At 47.5% G+C, this 20,124-nt stretch overlaps 3 protein-coding genes across 3 annotated transcripts in view; 2 read left to right on the top strand and 1 right to left on the bottom strand.

Annotated features, from left to right (window-relative positions):
* SLC38A3 (solute carrier family 38 member 3) overlaps positions 1-20,124 on the bottom strand; it is a 238,553-nt gene that overhangs the window by 147,291 nt on the left and 71,138 nt on the right. The gene's annotated exons all lie outside the window — the stretch shown is intronic.
* On the top strand, positions 3,653-4,614 carry GPX1 (glutathione peroxidase 1). Its single transcript, XM_063164626.1, has 2 exons — positions 3,653-3,910; positions 4,021-4,614. The coding sequence occupies exons 1-2, from the start codon at positions 3,668-3,670 to the stop codon at positions 4,369-4,371; spliced, it is 594 nt and encodes a 197-aa protein (XP_063020696.1). The 5' UTR covers positions 3,653-3,667; the 3' UTR covers positions 4,372-4,614.
* The window catches only part of USP4 (ubiquitin specific peptidase 4), a 33,884-nt gene continuing 22,695 nt past the window's right edge, over positions 8,936-20,124 (top strand). Inside the window, exons 1-6 of the mRNA XM_063164627.1 lie at positions 8,936-9,042; positions 9,160-9,317; positions 9,563-9,693; positions 13,151-13,277; positions 14,848-14,993; positions 15,189-15,250. Of these exons, the coding sequence (XP_063020697.1) occupies positions 8,936-9,042; positions 9,160-9,317; positions 9,563-9,693; positions 13,151-13,277; positions 14,848-14,993; positions 15,189-15,250 (731 nt within the window). The remainder of the gene's footprint in view (positions 9,043-9,159; positions 9,318-9,562; positions 9,694-13,150; positions 13,278-14,847; positions 14,994-15,188; positions 15,251-20,124) is intronic.

Here is a 20,124-nt window from a genome sequence, read left to right on the forward strand (position 1 = left end):
GGATTGTGCTGCTCCTGGGGAGGAAAGGCCAGGGAACAGCAGTGGGCATCTCCATGCTCACACTGGTATGAACAGCAGTGGGCATCTCCATGCTCACACTGGTATGAACAGCAGTGGGCATCTCCGTGCTCACACTGGTATGAACAGCAGTGGGCATCTCTGTGCTCACACTGGTATGAACAGCAGCTGCTGCTGAGCTGAGAGCCTCCTTGCTGGGTTGGGTAGGAGGGAGTCATGTCTGAGCACCTGGCTGCATCCCATAATGGCACACAAAACACCTGTGTCACTTTTTTTTTTTTTTTGATCAATTCCTGATTGCTTTTCCTGCAGCAAAGGAGAAGCAGACCCAGCCGTAGCAATGCCCTGTACCTCTGGTCCTTGTCCTTCCTCTTCAGCCACAGACACCCAGAGTGAATTGTCTGACAGCCCCAGCGTCTCACCCACCCCACCCTTCCCTCCTTCCTCTCCTGGGTGTTTGTCCTCCCCCTGCAGGGTGACTGGGTTGAACAGAGCAGGAAGTTCTCAGCTGTGGCCGTGGGGCTGCCAGGGAGGATTTAATTTGCTGGCCTGTTGATAAGTTTAGTGGCTCATTTGCAGTTCCCTTTTCTGGGGGGTTGTTGCAGTTAAGCAAATCTGGGGGTTTTCAGTCTTGCAGGGACGTGGGGTTGCAGTCTGCTGTGGCCACAGTTACAGAACAGCTCTTACAGGGGTTTGGAGTCAGGTTGCCTGTTCCTCAAAGCCCGTGGCTGTGTGTCTGCTGCTTTTCTTCAACCCAGCAGTGACTGTTAGCCCAGTGTGACTAAGCTTTTGCTGACTTACGCCATCATCTCAGTTATCAGTCAGCTTTCCTGCCTTTGAGGGCTGGCAGCCTGGCTCCCTCTGGGTTCCTGCCACATCTGTCACCTCTGGACAAATGTGAAGCCACATTTGCTCTGGATGAAACTGAGCTGAGGACACAGATGGCCAGACCTGACCTGGGGAATGAGAGCTCAGCATTAATGGAGAGTGATCCAGGCAGGCAAGGAGCTGTGGAAGAGGCAGGGAAAAAGCCAAGCCAGGAGCCAAGTGGGCAGGGGAGGGAGTTCCCTACCAGGAGTGGGGACATGATGTAAGCAGGAGGCCAGAAGGTGTGGCCTTTGTGATTACTCGCTGCTGTTGCTGTTGAACAGTAATTTTTTGACCGTGTAGGACAACTGTCACTTGTCACACAGCCCAAAAGGGGTCCCCTGAACCCATCTGGTCCCCCTGGAACTTCTGGCACTCCTCTGGATCCCAGCTGAGGAGGCTGCACAGAATGTGTCCAGGCACAGGCCATAGTTCTGAGCCAACAAGGAAGTTCATTCCATACCCTTAGATTTGCTCATCAAGGAAGGGAAAGCCCTAACCTGTGCTTCTCTGGAAAGGGCAGGGCCCCAGAAGTAAACTCCTCCACTTCAGAGTAATTCCGTGGGACCAGACAAAAAAGTGAAGGTGCCAGTTTGAGGTCAAAAGTGGCAGCAGAGATGTGGCCCCACCGTAAAGGTCACCCTGAAGGGAAATTCCTCTTCTTCGGAGCTGTGGCTCGCTGTGCCCAGGGTGGGTGAGGAGGAGTCTGTGGTGACTGTAACTGTCAATTTTATCAAGAGCAAACATGGATCATGTGCCTCTGCTCATCAGCCATTTCTCAGCACTAATCTCTCTCAGGACACTTGACATGGCTCCTGCCATCACTGCTGCAACACACTGCAGGTCCCCAAAGATGCAAGATAATCAGGAAAGTCCCCAAAACTTGCCACAGCTGGGAACTGGAACTATTCCAGTTCCCAGTCATTGGGGGCAGGTGGCAAGAGCAGCTCAAAGCAGCCCCCCAGATCCTGCAGTCACCTGGGCACCCAGAGCAGAGAGGCACATTATGTGGTGCCTGTTGGTGACAGCTGGCATTTGGTGACAAGTCCCTGCTCCCAAGCACAAAGGAGAGCAGACAGCGGGGCGGGCTGAGCGCATCCCCCGCGTGGGGGCCCCGCTGCCTTGGCTGCTGGCCAGCGCTGATAAGCAGCTGTCTGACCTTGGGCTGTTGTGAAAGGAGCTCGCTTGGCACAGATGCAGGCAGGAGGCTCAGCAGGGGCTCCCTGCTTCCCCTGGGAGCTGCACTGGAGCTGAGGCCCTGGCTCTTTGTTCCTGCTGGGCTGTGCTGCTCCACTGTTGGTCCAACCCACGGACATGGACACGAGGCCTGACCCCGACCTGCCTCTTCACAGGGTGCTCAGGGGGAGGGCAGTGGCTCACAAAGACCTGGGAGGGACAGCTGGGCCACTTGCTTGGTGTGAGCACAAGAAACAGCCCAGCTCACTTAGGGCTGCCTTCGGTCTGTGGGGAACTGAGCAGTCAATACTGCATGACATAACACTCCTGCAAACAGACTGAAGCAGTTAGGCAAGAAATGGAAAAGCCAAGGATGGGAAACAGCAACGCCTGAAATTGAGAAAGGAGCTTACTTCTCTTTATCTAGTGAGGATATACCAGCTGTAATCCTGTGTGTAGACTTTACCACCCTCAAATAAGTGGAAAAATTATAGGACTCTGGAGAAGGGAATTTGTTGCCCTTCTTTCTTGTGCTCCTCCTGTTCTTCTTCTGTAAGAGCTGTAATGAGGGATGTGGGACTCCAGGCAGCTCTTCATAATGTAGTGTGTTAGATCCAAGATGTTACAGCAGCCCAGGGTTGTGGGTGACAGAGCCTGTGCCTACAGCTGTCAGCTCCAGCTGCAGGCAGGCCTGGAGACCCTTTGGTTTTGGTTACAATGCATTATATACTTTTCTTTGCTGAGCACCTTAAAACAGAAGGACCAATCTATACCTTAATTTTTACCTATAGCCTATCATAGCTACTATAATTACCATATTCATGTTACTGTTCACCAATCACTAAAGTTAGTACGTTACAGTTTAAGCTAGAAGTTGTTTTTCAGTTTTCTTGCAGTGGAAAACTCTGAGACCTTTTTTCTACTTGCAACATCAGCAGGCTTGTTTGCCTGTGCTATCTTTCTGCTTGGTAAAAACACCTTCTTGTTTGAGGTGGGTTTATCCTTTGCTCTAAGCCATAAAAACCCCTTCTAACTAACACACCCTTTGCCTTCTTGGTTACCCAGTAAGACTGGCTCAGCAATTATTTCCTTCTATATCAAAACTTGCTTTCAATTCCGTTCCTTCTTCAGATTCTACATTCAAAAATCTTTCTGCCAAGCATCCATATTTGTGAGACTTTCTTGTCAAACTTCCATCTTTCCCATTCCTGAAGCACAAACTGCAGATGTTTCTCTCCCCAAGGCCACGCTCAGTGGCAGTGGCGTGCTCGGAGAATGCTGCAGCCTTGGTGCCACACTGTGCGGGTGGCCTGTCACTACGAAGGCTGGACCATTCTGTGTTTTGCTGCTTTTCCACAGCGTTTCGGAAAATCGGTGACACTTCCCCGTTAGCTGTGGTTTTAAAGCCACCCCGCTCTGCGCATTTCACTGATCGCAGCCCCCGAGCCCCTCAGAGCAGGCCCCGCCGAGGAGGTGCGGGGGCGGTGTCCGGGCGGGGCAGCGCTCGGGGCGGCTCGGGGCGGCGCCGGGGGCGGCTCCCGGCGGGACGGGGCGGGCGGAGCGCGGCAGCGGCGGGAGCGGAGCCGCTCCCTCAGCATTGCGCACCATGGCGGCGGCGAGAGCGGGCGGGCGTGTGGCCAGGCTGGAGGAGCTGGCGGCGAAGCCCCTGGGCGCGGCGGAGCCGCTGTCGCTGGGCTCGCTGAAGGGCAAGGTGCTGCTGGTGGTCAATGTGGCGTCGCTCTGAGGCACGACCAAGCGCGATTACCAGCAGCTCAACGAGCTGCAGCAGCGCTTCGGTCCCCGCGGGCTCCAGGTCCTCGGCTTCCCCTGCAACCAGTTCGGTCACCAGGTAGGGCGGGTGGCGGGGCCGGGAGTGGGGCCGGGGAGCGGAGGGGAGCCGTCCCCCGGGCCGGGCTCTCACGGGCCGTTCTCGGCGCGATTTTACCTTTGTTTCCTTAGGAAAACTGCACCAACGAAGAGATCCTTCCCATGCTCGAGCACGTTCGCCCTGGCAACGGCTTCAAGCCCAATTTCATGATGTTCGAGAAGTGCGACGTGAACGGGAAGGACGCGCACCCTCTGTTCACCTTCCTGAAAGAGGCGCTGCCCTTCCCGCACGACGACCCCTCGTCGCTGATGACCAACCCGCAATACATCATCTGGTCCCCGGTGTGCCGCAATGACATCGCCTGGAACTTCGAGAAGTTCCTCATTCGCCCCGACGGCATGCCCTTCAAACGCTACAGCCGGCATTTCGAAACCATCAAGATCCAGGACGACATTGAGATGCTTCTGCAGAAGGTTGACTAGAAAGTTCTCTGCCCTTTGCCCTTGCTGTTGGCTGTTTTTCTTTCAGGGAGCCGCTGCTTTGGCAGAAATCCCAATGTCTCGTGCAGATTTTGCTTATGATGGTGCATCTTCCAAATCCTTGAAGTGTGCCTGATGTTTTCAAAAGTTGCACGGGAATGTTTGGGAAGGTATGCCAGGGCAAGCAGCTGTGAGTTTCAGTAGTTCATTGTGATTCTCTGAATAAAAATTGTGTAGTTTCTTTAAGGCTGTGGCTTGATAAATCTGTGTGAGTTGGGTAAAACGTGGTGGGTCTGTTACCTGTTCATCAGCCCATGTGGGTGCTCACCTGGAGCACTCGAGCACGGCCGTGCAGTCAGGCTGAACTAAACTGAGGGCATGAGCTCTGCAGGCTGTGAATCAGTACCATGTCCTGCCCCACGTGTAACAAGCCTGGCAGAGCGGGAGGGCGGTGGGGAACAAACAGACCTTGCCCCAGTGCTCACTGGGCCTCCCTTAAGGCTGTCGGAACACCCTTAAGTGCAGAGGGAACACCCGGGCATGTGGCCAGGGGGTGATTTTACACTGGCTGAATCCCCAGTGTGGCTACCAGCAACAGGTCACAACAGGCTGATAACTGCTAGGGCAGGGAGATGAGCGATTCTGCAGCTTGGGGGGACCTAGACCAGGAGCAGCACCCACTGTCCCTCCCCTTGTCCCTGAGCCACTGTCCCCTCGCTGACTCTACCCCACTTTGCATTAGTGGTGGCCCAGCACAGGTCCTCACATGCTTGCCCAGTCCTCCATGAGACCGAAGCACCATGCAGGGAATCTTGTGACAAACCAGTTTGTTCATGTTCCCAGAGCAACACCACCCCAATCAACCACCTGGCCCATGGGAACTGTGCCCTGCCTCAGTGTCCTTGTTTCCTTTGGGCACAGGAATTGCATATGACACTCCCAAGTGCAGATCTGCCAGGAAATATTTCCTTTTCACTTCTTCCATAACAGTTTTTTGACTCCTGGCAACCATGGAGCTGAGAAGTACTTAATGAGAGGTTGGTACAACTGAAGCCAATGATCTTGGAGGTCTTTCCTAATCTTAATGATTCTATGATTCAGTAATAATTCTGACATATTGGCCCTGCTCAGCAATCCTGGTTTTACAGGCTGCTGCTAAATGACTGAAATTATGATTGGTTTCCCATGGGAAATCATGAACCTCTGCCAAATTTCACCTGCCATCCTTCTGCCCAGTAGCTCAACTCCTTCTACAGGAAAATGTTCACTCCTCCAATTGCTCTGTGAGCACATTTTCATTGCAAGCCACTCCTCACAAGGCCTTGTAGCACTGTGCATAAACTTGGTGTGGGACTGAGGAATCCTAACCCTGACTCAAAACTTGGGCTCTCCAAGGGAAGGCATAATGCTTTCAAGCATTCATGCACTGTTTTCATAATAAAAACACTCAGGATTTGAGGGTTTGGTAAGGTTTTTTTCTTGTTTGTAGCTTTTCACTTCACAAACTCACAGTTGCTTTGTTACTGTACCTATATCCAAGGATCTCTCCAGATTGAGGAGAGACTGGGTAAACCTTGCAACCAGCACCACCCTGCTTGCTGCTACCCCTGAGTCATCGAGCTTTGAACTCGGATTGCACAATCCTCACCGGGGGATTTCTTAAATCCCAGAACAGCTTCATAGAAAAAAACAGGATGTTTTCAGCAGCTATTGTAGCTTTGCAGCAGATGATGCATGGTGTAGGGGATTATTTTTTCAGTTAGTTCTACTTCCTTCATAAATGCAAGATGTTGAAATAGGTGGAAAGTACAGGGGATCAGGAGCAGCAGAAACCTAGGGCACTGAAAATCTTTCTCAACATGAGCTCTGGCACTTCCTCATTCCTGACTCACCAAACCCGAGCTTTTGAGTGGGGCCTCCTCTGTCCCTAACCAGCCTCTGGCTCTGGCCAAGGCCCACAGGGAGCAGAGCCCAACACCTACTGCAGCTCCATCATGCCAAAAAAGGTCTCTTGCACCTTGCACTGTGCTTATTCTGTGCCTGTGGCCAAGGGATTTATTTACCTTCTGACTGCTGGGGCTGTGCTAGCAGAACAACAAAGCAACAGCTCCAGCTGTGCCAGAAGCAGCACAGTGACACGATTCCAGGACAAAACTGAGCCATGCCAGCAGGAAGATGAACAATCCCAGTGTAAGCACACCAGCAGGAACTCAGCAGCGTGGCTGAAAGCCGCCCAGTCTCATTTCAGCACTCCCTGCAGCAGCTGGCTCTGGGGTCAGTGGGCTGCAGCACAGAGGGCACTGGCTGGAGCTCCCGGGCAGTGACAGGGACAGGGCACCACGGTCCCCACACAGGATCTCACCCCAAACCTTGGCTGGTGCTGTGATGAGGGGAGGTGAACACTTCACCACAGGCAGCAGCTCTGTACTGAGGGGAGGCATGAAGGATCCCAGGCAATTCTTCAGGTATTATAAATCAGCCCAGTTCTATTTCTGTAATTCCAGAGAGAAACAGACTGACTCAGAGGGCAACCTTAAAATAAATACTACTTTAGCACAATTGGCTGCTTCTGTGGCTTGAGGAAGTTGTCCTTTCAACATCTCCTGTCTGTCACATATACACTCCTACACTACACTTTAATTGCAAACACTTAATCCCTCTGTTAGTGTTCCTGTTTTTCCATTCTTCTGCACATCAAAGTTTCATATATTCTCTCCTTCACAGAAAGTGTTTGTCCCCTACTTGTCCCCCTTCCCAGTGATTCTTCCCCCCTTTAGCTGCTAATAGTCACTACCAACTTCTTAAATACTTAAACAAGTTCAAATATTTGAAGCTTTCAGGAGTGTTACCTAGTTCGAAGAAAAATTATCCTTCCTGGCCCTTTCTCCCTCACCCAGATTCCCTAGTGTTCTGCCCACCAAACCCTGGGCTATCTGCTGAAATCCTGGCTGATGAGATGTGGTGTTCAGAAGTGTCTACTCAACAGAAGTGCCATCAGCCTGAGACCTTTCTTACTCAGCCTGTACAAGGTTCTTTCAGCTATTTAAATTCCTTTTCTCCTCGGCAGCTTTCAGTCACTGTGTTTGATCATTGCCATCACAAGGCAGGCTGGGAACACCTGCCTCAGTCCTGTGGTACTTGAGGGGGCTTTGCTGCTGTCAGTGCCACTTTCACACCCATCGAGATGAGCTGGAGATGGGGGCAGAAGTCCATGGCTGAAAGGAAAGTGCTTGAGGAGCGAGGAGAACACAGACATCTCTGTCTACAGTGAAACTGGAACAATGTAATTTTCTTGCACTGAATCAGAAAGCCCTGAATTAAACCATTTAATTGTTTACCACACTTTCTATGAGGAGTCAGTAATTCATTAGCAGAGTGAGGTCAGCCACCAAGCACTATCTCAGAATAGCTGACTCATTTTAAAAACACACCCAGCCTTGCCATAATAGGGTGTGTTAGAGCCTGAAGGGGCCCTACCCTCTGAGAAAAACTGAAGTAACAACACTCAACTCTTACTGGAAGGAGAAAATGGTTCTTTCAGCGTTAACTGAATGGAATTGCCCTGCTGTCAGGAAGATAAAAGGCTTTTATCACGTTACCCTGGTTGCTGCAGCAATGCCAGGCTGGCAGAGCCCACCTGCCCATGGTGCTGCCAGAAGGCTCCTGGCACAGGCAGTCACAGCACCCCCACAGCACCCTCGCCTTTTTTTCACATAAGGTAAAGGGATTTCTTCGGTGCATCCGTTTAAGGCAGATTTTTTTGAATTCTACCCAAGAGCCCTCCTTCTCAAGGACTCGACACGGTACTGGAGGGATCAATGCCTGAATCTCCTGGAGCAGTTCTCTCCTGAGACATGCCCCAGTCGATCTCACACACCCGTTGTCCCGTTTATACCCCTAACAATCTGAAGTGCAACGCCCTCACCAGTGTGCCCCACGTCAGAAAATGGAGCGTCTAAAACCGAAACCACAGTCCAACCAAATGTTTCTGCCACCAGTGTAGACAGAGAGAAAGAAAAATAAACTCTTTATGAAGAACTAAAGGTTTCGCTTGGGTTCGATCTTCACTGAGCCATAATTCAGGGAAGAGATTCTTGCTGAGAAAGTGAAGCACAGGGTGTCGGGAGCCCAGAGCAAGGGGCTGGCAGGAGCCACCCTGGGCAGGTTTGGGGAGGGCTGGGCTGGTGCTGCTGCGGAGGCGGAAGGGAGCACAGTGTTCGCACAAGTGTTTTTATCTGAGCACTCAGAGAGGCTGGCCCGGGAGCCCGCTCGACCACGAAGCTCCCTCGGGGACGAGGCGTATACCCGCGGGAAGAGCGCTCCCGCTCCCCGGGCTCCCCCTGCAGCCCCCGTACGGGCGCTCAGCGCGGCACACACCCCACCCTTCCCAAGCGCCCTCACGGTGCCGCCGCAAGATGGCGGCCGCCGCCATAGCGCGCGCGGCCCCGCCCACCCCGTCACGGAGCGCGCGCGGGCGGGGCGGGTCCCTCCCACTCGCCCAGCGCGTGCCCGCCCGCGCGCTCGCGCGCGCTCCGACCTCCGCCCGCGCCGGGTCTCGCGCACGGACATGGCGGCGGCCGCGGCCGGCGGGGAACGGACCCGGCCGGACCCGGCGGAGCAGCGGGCCGAGCTGGGGCCGCTCCTGGCCACGGCCCTCCGGCCCGGCGAGTCCTGGTGAGCACACCCGCGCCTCCCCTCCCTCCCCGTCCCCCTCCCCTGCGGGCGGCGGGGCCTGCGGACCGGGCCGCGCCGCCGCTGAGGGGCCGCGCCGGGCGGTGCCGTGTGTTGCAGGTACCTGGTGGAGAGCCGGTGGTTCAAGCAATGGAAGAAGTACGTGGGCTTCGACAGCTGGGACATGTTCGGCGCCGGCGATCCCAACCTCTTCCCGGGCCCCGTCGACAACGCGGGCCTGTTCCCGGGGCCCATCGACAACTCGGGCCTGTTCGGCGGTGAGTGCTGCGGGCAGCGGGGCCGCGGCTCGGGCCGGGGCTCGGCCGGGAACTTCCCCGCGCCGCTTTCGCTTTCGGAGCCGGGCGCTGCAGGGGCCGCACCGCCCTGGCCGTGAGGGGACCGGCCGGGCTCTGCCGTCCCGGAGCGCCGCTGTTCCTCCGTGTCCCGGCACTACGTGTGTCCCTCTGGAGAGGAAAAGGCGCTGATTGTGATGCCCTGCTCTCTGCTGTCTGTCTCCTTTTAGATCCGCAAACTCAAAGTTTGAAAGAGCACCTCATTGATGAGCTGGATTACGTGCTGGTGCCCACCGAAGCCTGGAACAAACTAGTAGCGTGGTACGGCTGCATAGACGGACAGCAGCCTATTGTGAGGAAAGTAAGTATGGCTGAATCAACTTCTCCTCCTCCTGGTTTCATTTTTTGATCTCCATCAAACGTAAACGGTTTATTTTGCCACATGCCAGCTAAGATAGGATTCTCAGTAGCTCTTTGGAGATAATAACGTGATGTCTTTTTGCTTTGTCTGAAAGAACAGCTTGCCTGTATTTCAGCCAAAATGCCTGAATGTTTAGGGGTTCTGAGTTGATGGTTTATCTGGGGCAAGAACCCTGAACCTTGTTCAGGTTATGATTCTTTGGGCTAGTACAGTGCTTTTATATTGCATGGAATAGTTTGTACTTTGTGGATCAGTGTAAGTTATTGGTCAAAATAGTTTATCTTCCAGGACAGAATGAGTCTTTTAGTGCAGATGGATTAGGGGCTTCCTCTGGAGTGTAAGGTGATTCTTATTTTCTCTTCCAAAATTGTGTGATTCTAAAATCTTTCTAAAGAGATGGATATATGGTTTTGTTCTGTAAGTCATATATTTGGTTGACAGTTGCAGTCAGGTATGCATTCTGGATATATAACCTGTTTTGTAAGGTGGAATTAACAAGTGTTTGTTTTCATTTTGTTTGGGGTTTTTTTTTTGGTTGGTTGTTTTTTTTGGAAAGTGTATCGGTAAAAGGGTGTTTTGTTTTTATTTTAGTTTTAGCCAATTGTTCAGACTAAATTGAGCAATGCCAGTGTGTGGGGCTCATGAAGAAACTAATCACTACACCAAGTGTTGATGTAATATGGAATTAACACCACTTATGTTTAAGCAGCACTGTGTTGTAAGTAAGAGTTACTTCAGGTGTGCAAGACCTAGCAAAGTGTGGCACCAGAAGGGAAGTAAGATCAGGAAGTGCTGGAATGTTGTCATTTAGTGTGGGCTAGAAATTGCAGGTAGTAAGAAATTCTGATGTGGTGAGTTAACCCAAGATCACCTGGGTTACTTCAGGTTCACTCAGCTGAGTAGACAGAACTCCCATGGAAGCAGGAGAGGAGAAAATAATTACAGCATTAAAGGAGATGTGGTTTTAGAGAAACATGTAACATCTTGAGGAATTGTGAGTCTGTGCTGAGAGGGAGAACTGGTGCTGTCAGTGCTCAGTGCCTCTCCAAGTGAGGGAGCTTTCCTTCCTGAGCTGGCTGATGGCTGTCACAAAGCCCTTTTTTTGTGGCACACTCCCTTTTCTGAAAAAATTGAAATTTGACAAGAGATTTGGGAGCTATTGGAGAAACACTTGGTCTTAACTGCATGAGCCTTCTTTTGTTGTGGTATCTGATGCTGCTTTCAGTGGTGCAGTAACCAAGGGGGTAGAGCTCAGTGCTGGGTTACAGACCTGACATGCCAGGTTATTCTGAGTCTAGTTAAGAGTAAATTTTTCAAGTTTTGAATTGCTATGAAACTGTCAGTCTCTGTTGTTAACCTGATAACTGAAGGGGGTTTTTATATTTAAGGAGATACTAAAATATAGCAGAATGGTTGGTTTGTGGGAGGTAAGAGCATCTTACAAAAATCCAGTAGGTCAGTGAGACACAGAAGCTGCCCTGCTGCACCTGAGTAGGATGTGGGCAGGATCTGGTTACACTATTCCCCAGACTGCATTAAAAGTCAAGCACTTAAACTTGTGGTCCTTGAGTGCCTTAAGACTTTTCCTAAAGATGGATCAACTGTAATTCATACATAAAAACATCCATAAAAGTAGGATATGGAAAGTGATTTTCAGGCATCTTTATGGTTTTAAAAGATATTTCTTCCATCTCTGTGTTTGATGATCAGAGCCAAGTACAGGAGGATTAGATTTGATTTATTTGTAGTTCAGTTTCTTTTGATAGTCTCAAACCATATTTTTGGGCAGTCATCTCTGGAGTCCTGTGGGAAGGTTTATTGATGTGCTTCCTCAGCAGCTGGGTTGTGCTGGGATTGCTGGGCAGTGGCATGACATGAGCTGTCCTTTGGCAGAGAACAAGGAAGCTGCTCAGATGCAGTTTAACAGACATCTGCAGGTGATTAGAGACTCTATTCCTCCATCCTGATGGACACAATGATCTGATCAGGAACTTCTTGGAAAGAGTTCTTTTCTTTTCTGAATATGGCTCTTATTTGTTTCTAACTACAGAATGCTGGAGAACAGGAAGTCACGTTTAGTGACATTTATTCTGAAAAATAAATGGAAGCTTTTGACTTGGTTTCTTTTCTTTCCTGAAAACAAGTCTGCTCTGCTTGTCAAGAAGCTGTTTAAACAGGGAGTTTTACTTTCTGTTGTAACAGCAAAGTACTGAAGATCTTGTCAAATGTGTTTGTTAATTATTTACCTTTAAAGCACCTTGCATATCTAATAAAACCTTCTAAAAGCAGCAATCCTCAGAAATGGAAGCATAATTTAGTAGAATTGTCACTATAAGTCTAGGTCTTAATGCTTTATTTCTTTCCAAAGCTGGGTAGTTTTTTCTGTCATATGTTAGGTGTAGATCATACCAAGTTTGGTGTCACAGGAATAGAATGGAATATTTCAGTTGAAGGGGACTTAATCATCTGGTCCAACTGCCTGACCAATTCAGGTCTGACTGAAAGTTAAAGCAAATTAAGGGCATTGTCCAAATGCCTCTCACTGTTACTTTTAAAAATTATATCAGCTTTTTCAATGAAATATGTTCCCATTTTCAGAGGCTTTGTAGCTGCCAAGAACTCTGGAGAGAATTGAGGTGTGGGGTTTTCTTTCTTTTCTTACTCTTCCTATTCCATTGCAGTTGTCTCATAACTGGCCTGTGAAATGTGCTTTTCTTTCTGGCATAATGTGTTCTGTGATCTGTAGGTGAAGAATGGTGTCCAGTTTTATGGAATTTATTTTAAAAATACGCTGAAAGCTAGTGGCATGAGTAAATGTACCTATTGGAATATTCTCTCAAATACAGAGTTGATTTGAAAGGTACTCTGAAATAAAGCAGTGGCATCCAAACAACTTCAGAGGTACTTTTCTGTTCTTGCTAGGAGGGAGTTTTGAGGCAGGTTCTGTGTACTGTGCAGAAAAATAATTAATGCTTTGGTTTGCTCTCTTCTGGTAGAAGAGATTTTGCTCCAGTGTTGCAGCCTGGTTTAATTCTTTTATAAAACTTTAACAAATACTAGAGGCAAAAGGTAATTTTCTTCTAGAATGCTTTGTGTTATCAAGGACTTTTCATGAGTGGTTAGCTGACACTGCCAGTTCAGCTGTGATATGGACCTCTGGAACTTTGCACTGGGATTTCCCATTTAAAAAACCAAACAAAACCCCCTAAACAAGCTGGTGACTGAATGTGGGGAGCAATCAGTGTTCAGTTTATGGCTTGACTCTCAGTTCTCCACAAGGCTCACAGCATTTAGAGCTGTGTGCCTCAGAGGAGTGCCCAGTGCTGCAGCTCTGTGTTGCCTTGCCTCAGAGAAGGGCTCAGTGCTGCAGCTCTGTGTTGCCTTGCTCCCTGTGCAGGTGGTGGAGTATGGGCTCTTTGTGAAGCACTACAAGGTCGAGGTTTATCTCCTGGAGCTGAAGCTGTGCGAGAGCAGCGATCCCGACAATGTCATCAGCTGCCACTTCAGCAAGGCAGATACTGTTGGTAAGTCATTCTCTGACAGATGAAGCTGTGCTCTGAGGCTGTCTCAGGAGATAATCTCTGCCCTCCAAAACCTCCAGACTGGAGCAAATCTGACTTTTCTCTCTCATTGCTATATTTTTCACATGTTAAAATGCTGAATGTCAGCTGTCCTGTATCTACAGTACTAAACTGAAGAAAGCATCTGTTGTGGTGTGACACTGGCCAAAATGCCAGGCACCCTCAAAAACTGCTCACTCACCCTTCCCAGCCACAGCTGGGCAGAGGAGAGAAGAAAATTAACAAAGGGTTAATGAGTTGAGATAAGGACTCAGAGAAAACACTGCAAGGGCAAAACAGGCGCAATTTAGAGGTATACAGTCAGTTTAATACTAACAGAATCACAGGAGGATAATGAGAAGTAAAAATAAGCCCTTAAAAACACCTTTTCTTCCTCCAGCCCCTCCCTCCTTCCTACCAACAGGCCATGGGGGTTTGGTGAGTTTATCATCTGAGGTTTTCCTCTGCTGCTCCAGGAGAGGAACCCTTCCCCTGTGGGGCTGTGGGATCCCTCCCACGGGTGACAGCTCTCCAATCTCATGAGCAGCAGTCCTCCTAACACTGCTTCAATGTTAGCCTCTCCCAGGGGCACACAGCCCTCCCAAATTGCTGCAGTGTCAGCCCCTCCCATGGGCACACAGCACTCCCAGAACTGCTGTGATGGGGGTCTCTCTTCACATGGAGTGCAGTCCTCCAAGGACAGGCTGCTCCAGCCTGGAAGCAGGGCCCTCTCTCTCCACTGGGGCTTCTGCTGGATCACAGCCTCCTGCAGGCACGGTGGGTGGATCTCTGCATCCCCCCTGGATCCCCATGGGCTGCAGGGGCTCAGCTGCTTCACCCTGGTCTCACCACAGCCTGCAGAGGAGGCTCAGCTCCAGCACCTGCAGCACCTCCTCCCCCTCCTTCTCCGCTGATCTTGGTGTCTCCATGTTGTTTCCCTCACATGTTCTCACCTCCTCCACTTCTCTGACTAGGAAATAACTTTATGCAGTTTATTTTGGTTTTCTTAAATATGTAATCACAGATGTTACCACCCTCTCTAACTGGCCCATGCTTGGCCAGCAGCATGTCCTTGTTTAGAGCCATCAGGGATTGGTTCTGCTGGACCTGCTGGAAGCTTCCAGCAGCTCCTCACAGGAGCCACCTCTGTGGCCTCTCCCCCTACCAAAGTGCAGGCCATGCCAAAGCAGCACAGCATCTTTATGGGCACCTTGACAGTAGTAACTGAAAACTTGACCCTGTGTTTTCAGATGAAGAGAAGTTGGCCTTTGGGCAGAAAGCTCTCAGAGTGTTCTGCATGTTATTGGTTTGAGGGCTTGACAAGCAAATACATGACTGAAAACAAAAGTTTTTAATTTTTTCAGACTTAATATTTGGCAAACTATATGAGCAATTATAACTTCCGTAATATATTTTCTGCATGAAGGATCTTGAAGGACAAGTGATGTACGTCCTTGCTGAATGAATGTCTTAGTGTTTCTCCTAAAGCACTCATGTTTTAGGAATTTTGGTGTTTTTACTTTCTCCTGAACAGCTACCATTGAGAAAGAAATGAGAAAACTATTCAATATCCCAGCTGAGAAGGAAACCAGGCTATGGAACAGATACATGAGTAACACTTATGAGCAGCTCAGCAAGCTGGATAGCACAGTGCAAGATGCAGGGCTCTATCAGGGTCAGGTAAGGGGCATAACTTTTTCTCTCTCTCTTTTTTTTTTTTTTTTTTTTTTTTTAATGTAGTACTTTTGCTGATGTGTATATTTTTTCACTTGCTTTTATGTACTTTAAGCAAACATTGACAATGGGATTTGCTAATGCTTTTGCAAAATGTGTAACAGACTTGCAGTTACCTTTATTACCTGCACTCTCTTTCAGGTTGTTTTAATAGAAGTGAAAAATGAAGATGGCACGTGGCCTGGACAGCATTGCCTGGCAAAGTAAGCAAGCATGTTCTAAAGGTTTCTGTTATTTTGTGCAGCTTGTTTGCTAGGCTTTAGTGACCACATGTTCTCTCTGAAAGCCTGGTTATCACTGGCTGTTGTGGCTTCCTTTTTTTGGTTATTTTGAAGGAGAGAAAATCTCAAATACAAATATTCTTCAGTGGTTCTACTGCTGGTTTCTTTTCTTAGCAAGAGTGTGTTTTAAAGCCTGTTTCAAACAGGTTGTGTAAGGATTAAATAGCTTAGGGTTTCTGTAGTGCTTAGGAGGCAAAAGTACTATTTGTGTTGAGCTGGTGTGCTTAAAAAGCTATCTCTGCACACTGCACAGTGAAATAAATAATCTGTCCTTTGCTGTTGTAGAACAGAAAGGATCTTGGAGTGTGTTCCCAAACCTGCCAGTAGTGAATGCTCAGAGTTCTGGTAGTTCCCCCTTAAAAAGGGTATAGAAAATAGGTGACTAACACCTCTCCCACAAAAGACAATTACAGAAGCCTGTAAAAGTGACCCAGATTCCCTCAGTGCTCTCTGATTTAGAGAAGAGATGGGTATTGCAGGGCTTGGTGAAATATGATGTGTATAGAGTGAATGGTGTAGAATGGAAGTTGCAATGATAAGGAACTGCTCATATCAAGTCCTGCTACAGAAAGTAGAATTTGATGACTTCCCCTGTCTGCTGCCTGCTTGGTGCCATTCCAGGGGCCATCTGACTTGATATTGATAAAGAAAATGCTTTTCTGTACAATCAGTTCACTTAGAGAGCCTGATGCCAAGTGATCTCATTTGAAATCAGGATACACTAGTGTTAAACTTGAAGAGTTGATTAGATAGGTCAGTGAAACCTCTTCTGAAACAGTACTTTGAGAGATCATACTGTGGAAATTAATCAGGAGAATGCCCTGAATGAGATTACAATGAACTTTCTATAGGATTGCCATGTGGAAAGCAACTGAACATTCACATCATGTACCTGGTTGAAGTCAGTATGGGAGATGCAGCTGTGCAAGACCAATCACAACCTTTTGTTTCTACAGGAAACAAAGCTAAAAAGGAGCTGTGTAGCATTCTCAGGCCTCAGAGTAGTCCTTTGTCAGCAGCTAGTTTGATATGTAAAGGTTTGATTTAACCTCTAGTGATAGATAAATGAAAGTGGGTATTGGTATGTAGATTACTATTTTCTAATGACATAAAAATATTTACTGATTATATAGCATGAAACTTGTGAAATTGACTTGATACTGATAATGGTGGCTGAAAGAAGTGTATTAAGGAATACAAGGATTATATGTTCTTTTGTACTTTGTCTTATGCTTTGTCCTATCTCAGGCAAGCTTTTGCCTCAGTGTTCTATTTCTCAGCTCCAGAAAATACATGGGAAAATTAATATTTGGAGCTTTTTTTTTTTTCTGGGCTGCACGAGTTTATTACTGAAAGCTTATGAGGGAATTTTTTATGAATTTAGAGTTTTGATGACATCAACCAAACAGAATGCAGAGCTCCCTGCTGCTGATAGAGAATTGGAGAGCACCTGCATCACTGCCCAAGTGCCAAGAGAGGTTCTGGCAAGCTGGGAGTTCATATCCTCCCCACTCAGAGGGTGGCTGCAAAGTGACCATGGGCTGGGTGGTTCTGTGCCATCAGGATTTTTCCCCACCATTTGCAGTTTGTCAGAGGCACTGGCCCCCTAGCAGAGGAAATAGCTTTTCCACAGGTTTGGCAGCTGTGGAAATTGTTTCCCCAGCCATCAATCTGGCTGACATTTTACAGGAAAAATGCTCTTAAACTCCACAGCAGTCCCTGGGTGGTATATTCAGCCTGTGCTTGGCCACTGCTGTTAGTTTGCTGCTTTCTAAAGAACAAAATAGTTTCTTCTTCCTGTAGTTTGAAACTGCTTTTACTTCTAGACAAAGTTTCAGAAGAGGGAATGGATTTTACTTATTCTAGGAATTTCAAAATTAGAGGCATACTTTGTTTCTGAAGGGAGATTGTCAATGACTCTGTGGAATTTAGTACTCTTAAATTGTTACTTACAGGACTCGCAAAATAAAGTCCTGAACTAGCAGAATTCCATTTCAGCCCTAGCACACTTTTTTTTCCCCTGCCTTTTTTTTTTTTTTTTTTTTTTCTTTCATCCTGGATATAATTTTCTTAGTGAAGGCAAACAAGAAGTTGTGTTAGTTCTTGAAAAGAACAACTTTTCCACCTGGGATTGTACTTGCAAACTGAAGTGAAGTTGTATTTAGTGTCTGCCTGGTATTTCTCCCTTTTCAATATGCAGCAGTAAAATACCTTTTGATTCTTTGGTTGGAGCTAGAATTTTCCTGCTGTTTCCTCTTCCAGCTCCTCTGTTTACTCATGGCACTGTGTGATTTCAGAGGACCCCTTCAGTACTGGGCTAAATATTTTGTGTGCAGATCTTTATTCCCTGACTTTGAAGTGCTTGAGTTTGCAGCAGATGCCAGGCTTGCAGAGGAGCCCTGAGGATGTAACATAAGTTCTGGAGGCTTTTGCCTGTAAGAACTTTCTAAATGAGCATCCATTACTGCCTCTGCTTTGTCAATTGAACAAAATCCCAGCTAATCTGGCTCAGACAAAAACTTTTTGTCACAAAATTGCTATTTTATTATTGGTTGTGTAAAGGAGGAATGACTCTACTGCTCTAAAGGTGGCCTCAGCTGAATTGAAACACTTTTTCTATCTGTGCCTTTCAGCCACCTGAAAGCCTTTTACAATATTTTTCAAGTTGTTTAGTTTAGGAGGTTTTTTACCATATGGACTCAGAGTAATTTGATTTTATCCTCTTTGTCCTGTAAGTCTCCAGATTTCTCCTCACTTGCCATTTGTGTGGGTTTTTGACACAAAACCCACAGGTTTTGTAGCAAAACAAAGCAGCTGTCTTTACCTGCAGATGGGGACACAGTGTGCTTCAGTGTTGTGAAGATGAAGTTGGGTTTCAGTGGTAGCCCAGATCATAAATTTCAAAGATGAAATAACTTTGTTCTCTTACTTCAGAGCAAGGTCTTGGGGCCCCCATTTCTGAGGGAGCAGAAGTCACATCCTGAGAGGTGGCAGATGCCTTTGACCAGACAAAGTCTGCATGTACCACAGAAACCCCTTTTGTGGCATTGGGGATAAATATTTGGCATCCAGGTTGTCTGTTGTCACTGTGTGTGAGTGAGGCAGTCCTTGAGAGCTTGCAGTACTCTGGGGTCATTAACAATGGCTTTCCAGGCTTCAAGTGGGAAGCTTTCAGAGAAAAATGTTTTTCTTTGCTTCTCTCTGTGCCCTTCACCTGCAATCAATGGCTGCCTTTGTGAGCATCTTGTGAAATGAGGGGAAGCAGCTGTCCTCAGGAAATCCTTTCTTCAGTAGTTACACACAGATGAGTAATTTCTAAAATGTAGGAGTATGTAGAATTCTTTATCTTCCCAAATACATTTGGTTTCTGTTCTTTTATTCTCACATGGAAAGCTCTTAACCTCTGTTGTTGTTTTGCTACTTACATGAACCTTCCCAATTTTCTAGCTGGAACTCACTCAAGATCCTGGATGACTTTGTAGGTAGCACCTTGTGAAAAGACTCTTGACTTGTGTCTTACCTTTGCTTTCTGATCTGTTTTTTTATCTTCCTTTGTAATTCTTAGCTTTTTCTTTGTTTGTGTAGGATGCTGTTGAGGTACTTGGAACTCTTTAGTTGCCACGTGACTTGATGAAACACTGTCTCTATGCTTCTCTTGGAAACCTTGCAATCCCTTAGGAGGTTGTCCTCATTTTCCTTTTTCACCAGTAGATTTTCTTCTTATGATTTTCTGAGTTTCACACTCTGGGAGATCAAATGTGTGAAGCAGAGATGCTTAGTTCTCAAGTCTAGCATTTTCTAGATTGCTCCCCTTTGCTTCTAGGTAGTTCACTACTTCAGACTTTTAAAATGTGTTCTTAATGGATTTACATGCTGTTGTTACCTAAACTGTTTTATTCTTGACCCTTGAAACCCACACATATGAACATGAGTCTGATAATTGTTGTGTAGTCTAGACCTTCTGCTTTCCCATTGATTTTACTTTGGTGTCCAGGTAATCTTGAAGTTCCACCTCCAGCATGGAACAACAGAATGTTGTGTGTTGTCCCAGACATGGTTCTCTCAGTTATTCTGCTAGATCTCATTCTTTCCAGGATACTTTCCTGTATACTTTTTTGTTGTGCTGGCTGGTGAGTTTTTTTAGCATGCTTCAGGCTTTGACTGTGTTTGGGGTGTTCCAGTTTCATCTGTAACTTGTTTACTTCTGTATTTATTTTACTGCTATTATATTTCCAAACTGTTGAGGCTATCCAGCTGTTCTGCCTTGTCATGGCATTTATGGCTTGTTTATTGTTCTATAGTTTTTTTCCACTGAAGTTTTCCAGAACAATTTTTTTAGTGCCATCTGAGCTATGAATATGCATTTTTGGTTTGTATCATTTGAAAACAAGGGCCACAATAAAAAAGAATAAATTCACAAGCTGAAGTTTGAGAGCCCTATCCTCTACTGGCTCCCTGCTCTGTTTTGGGGCTAGTAGCAACTGTTGTGTGGCTGTTGGTGTCCTGCACCTTTTTACTTTTGGTTTTGTGTGTTTATTTGGGCAGAGATGGAGAGATTAGACCAGTCAACTCTTACTATAGAGAAACTAATTAGTGTCAAAATTAGTACTGTCTTGTGGTTTTGCCTTTTTTTTATGGAACTGTCGATGACAGGACACTGTTAAATTTTAGTGCCTTGTTGGTTATCTTCTTCCTGATGAATGTTGTGTTTGAATAGATGGTCTGAGTTTCAGGTAGGGAAGGACTGACCTGGTCACTTTCTAATGCAGGTAGAGTGTTCTGTGGTCTTCTGATTT

The sequence above is a fragment of the Melospiza melodia genome, chromosome 10 (genome assembly GCF_035770615.1).
Source record: "Melospiza melodia melodia isolate bMelMel2 chromosome 10, bMelMel2.pri, whole genome shotgun sequence".
Classification (NCBI taxonomy): Eukaryota; Metazoa; Chordata; class Aves; order Passeriformes; family Passerellidae; genus Melospiza; species Melospiza melodia.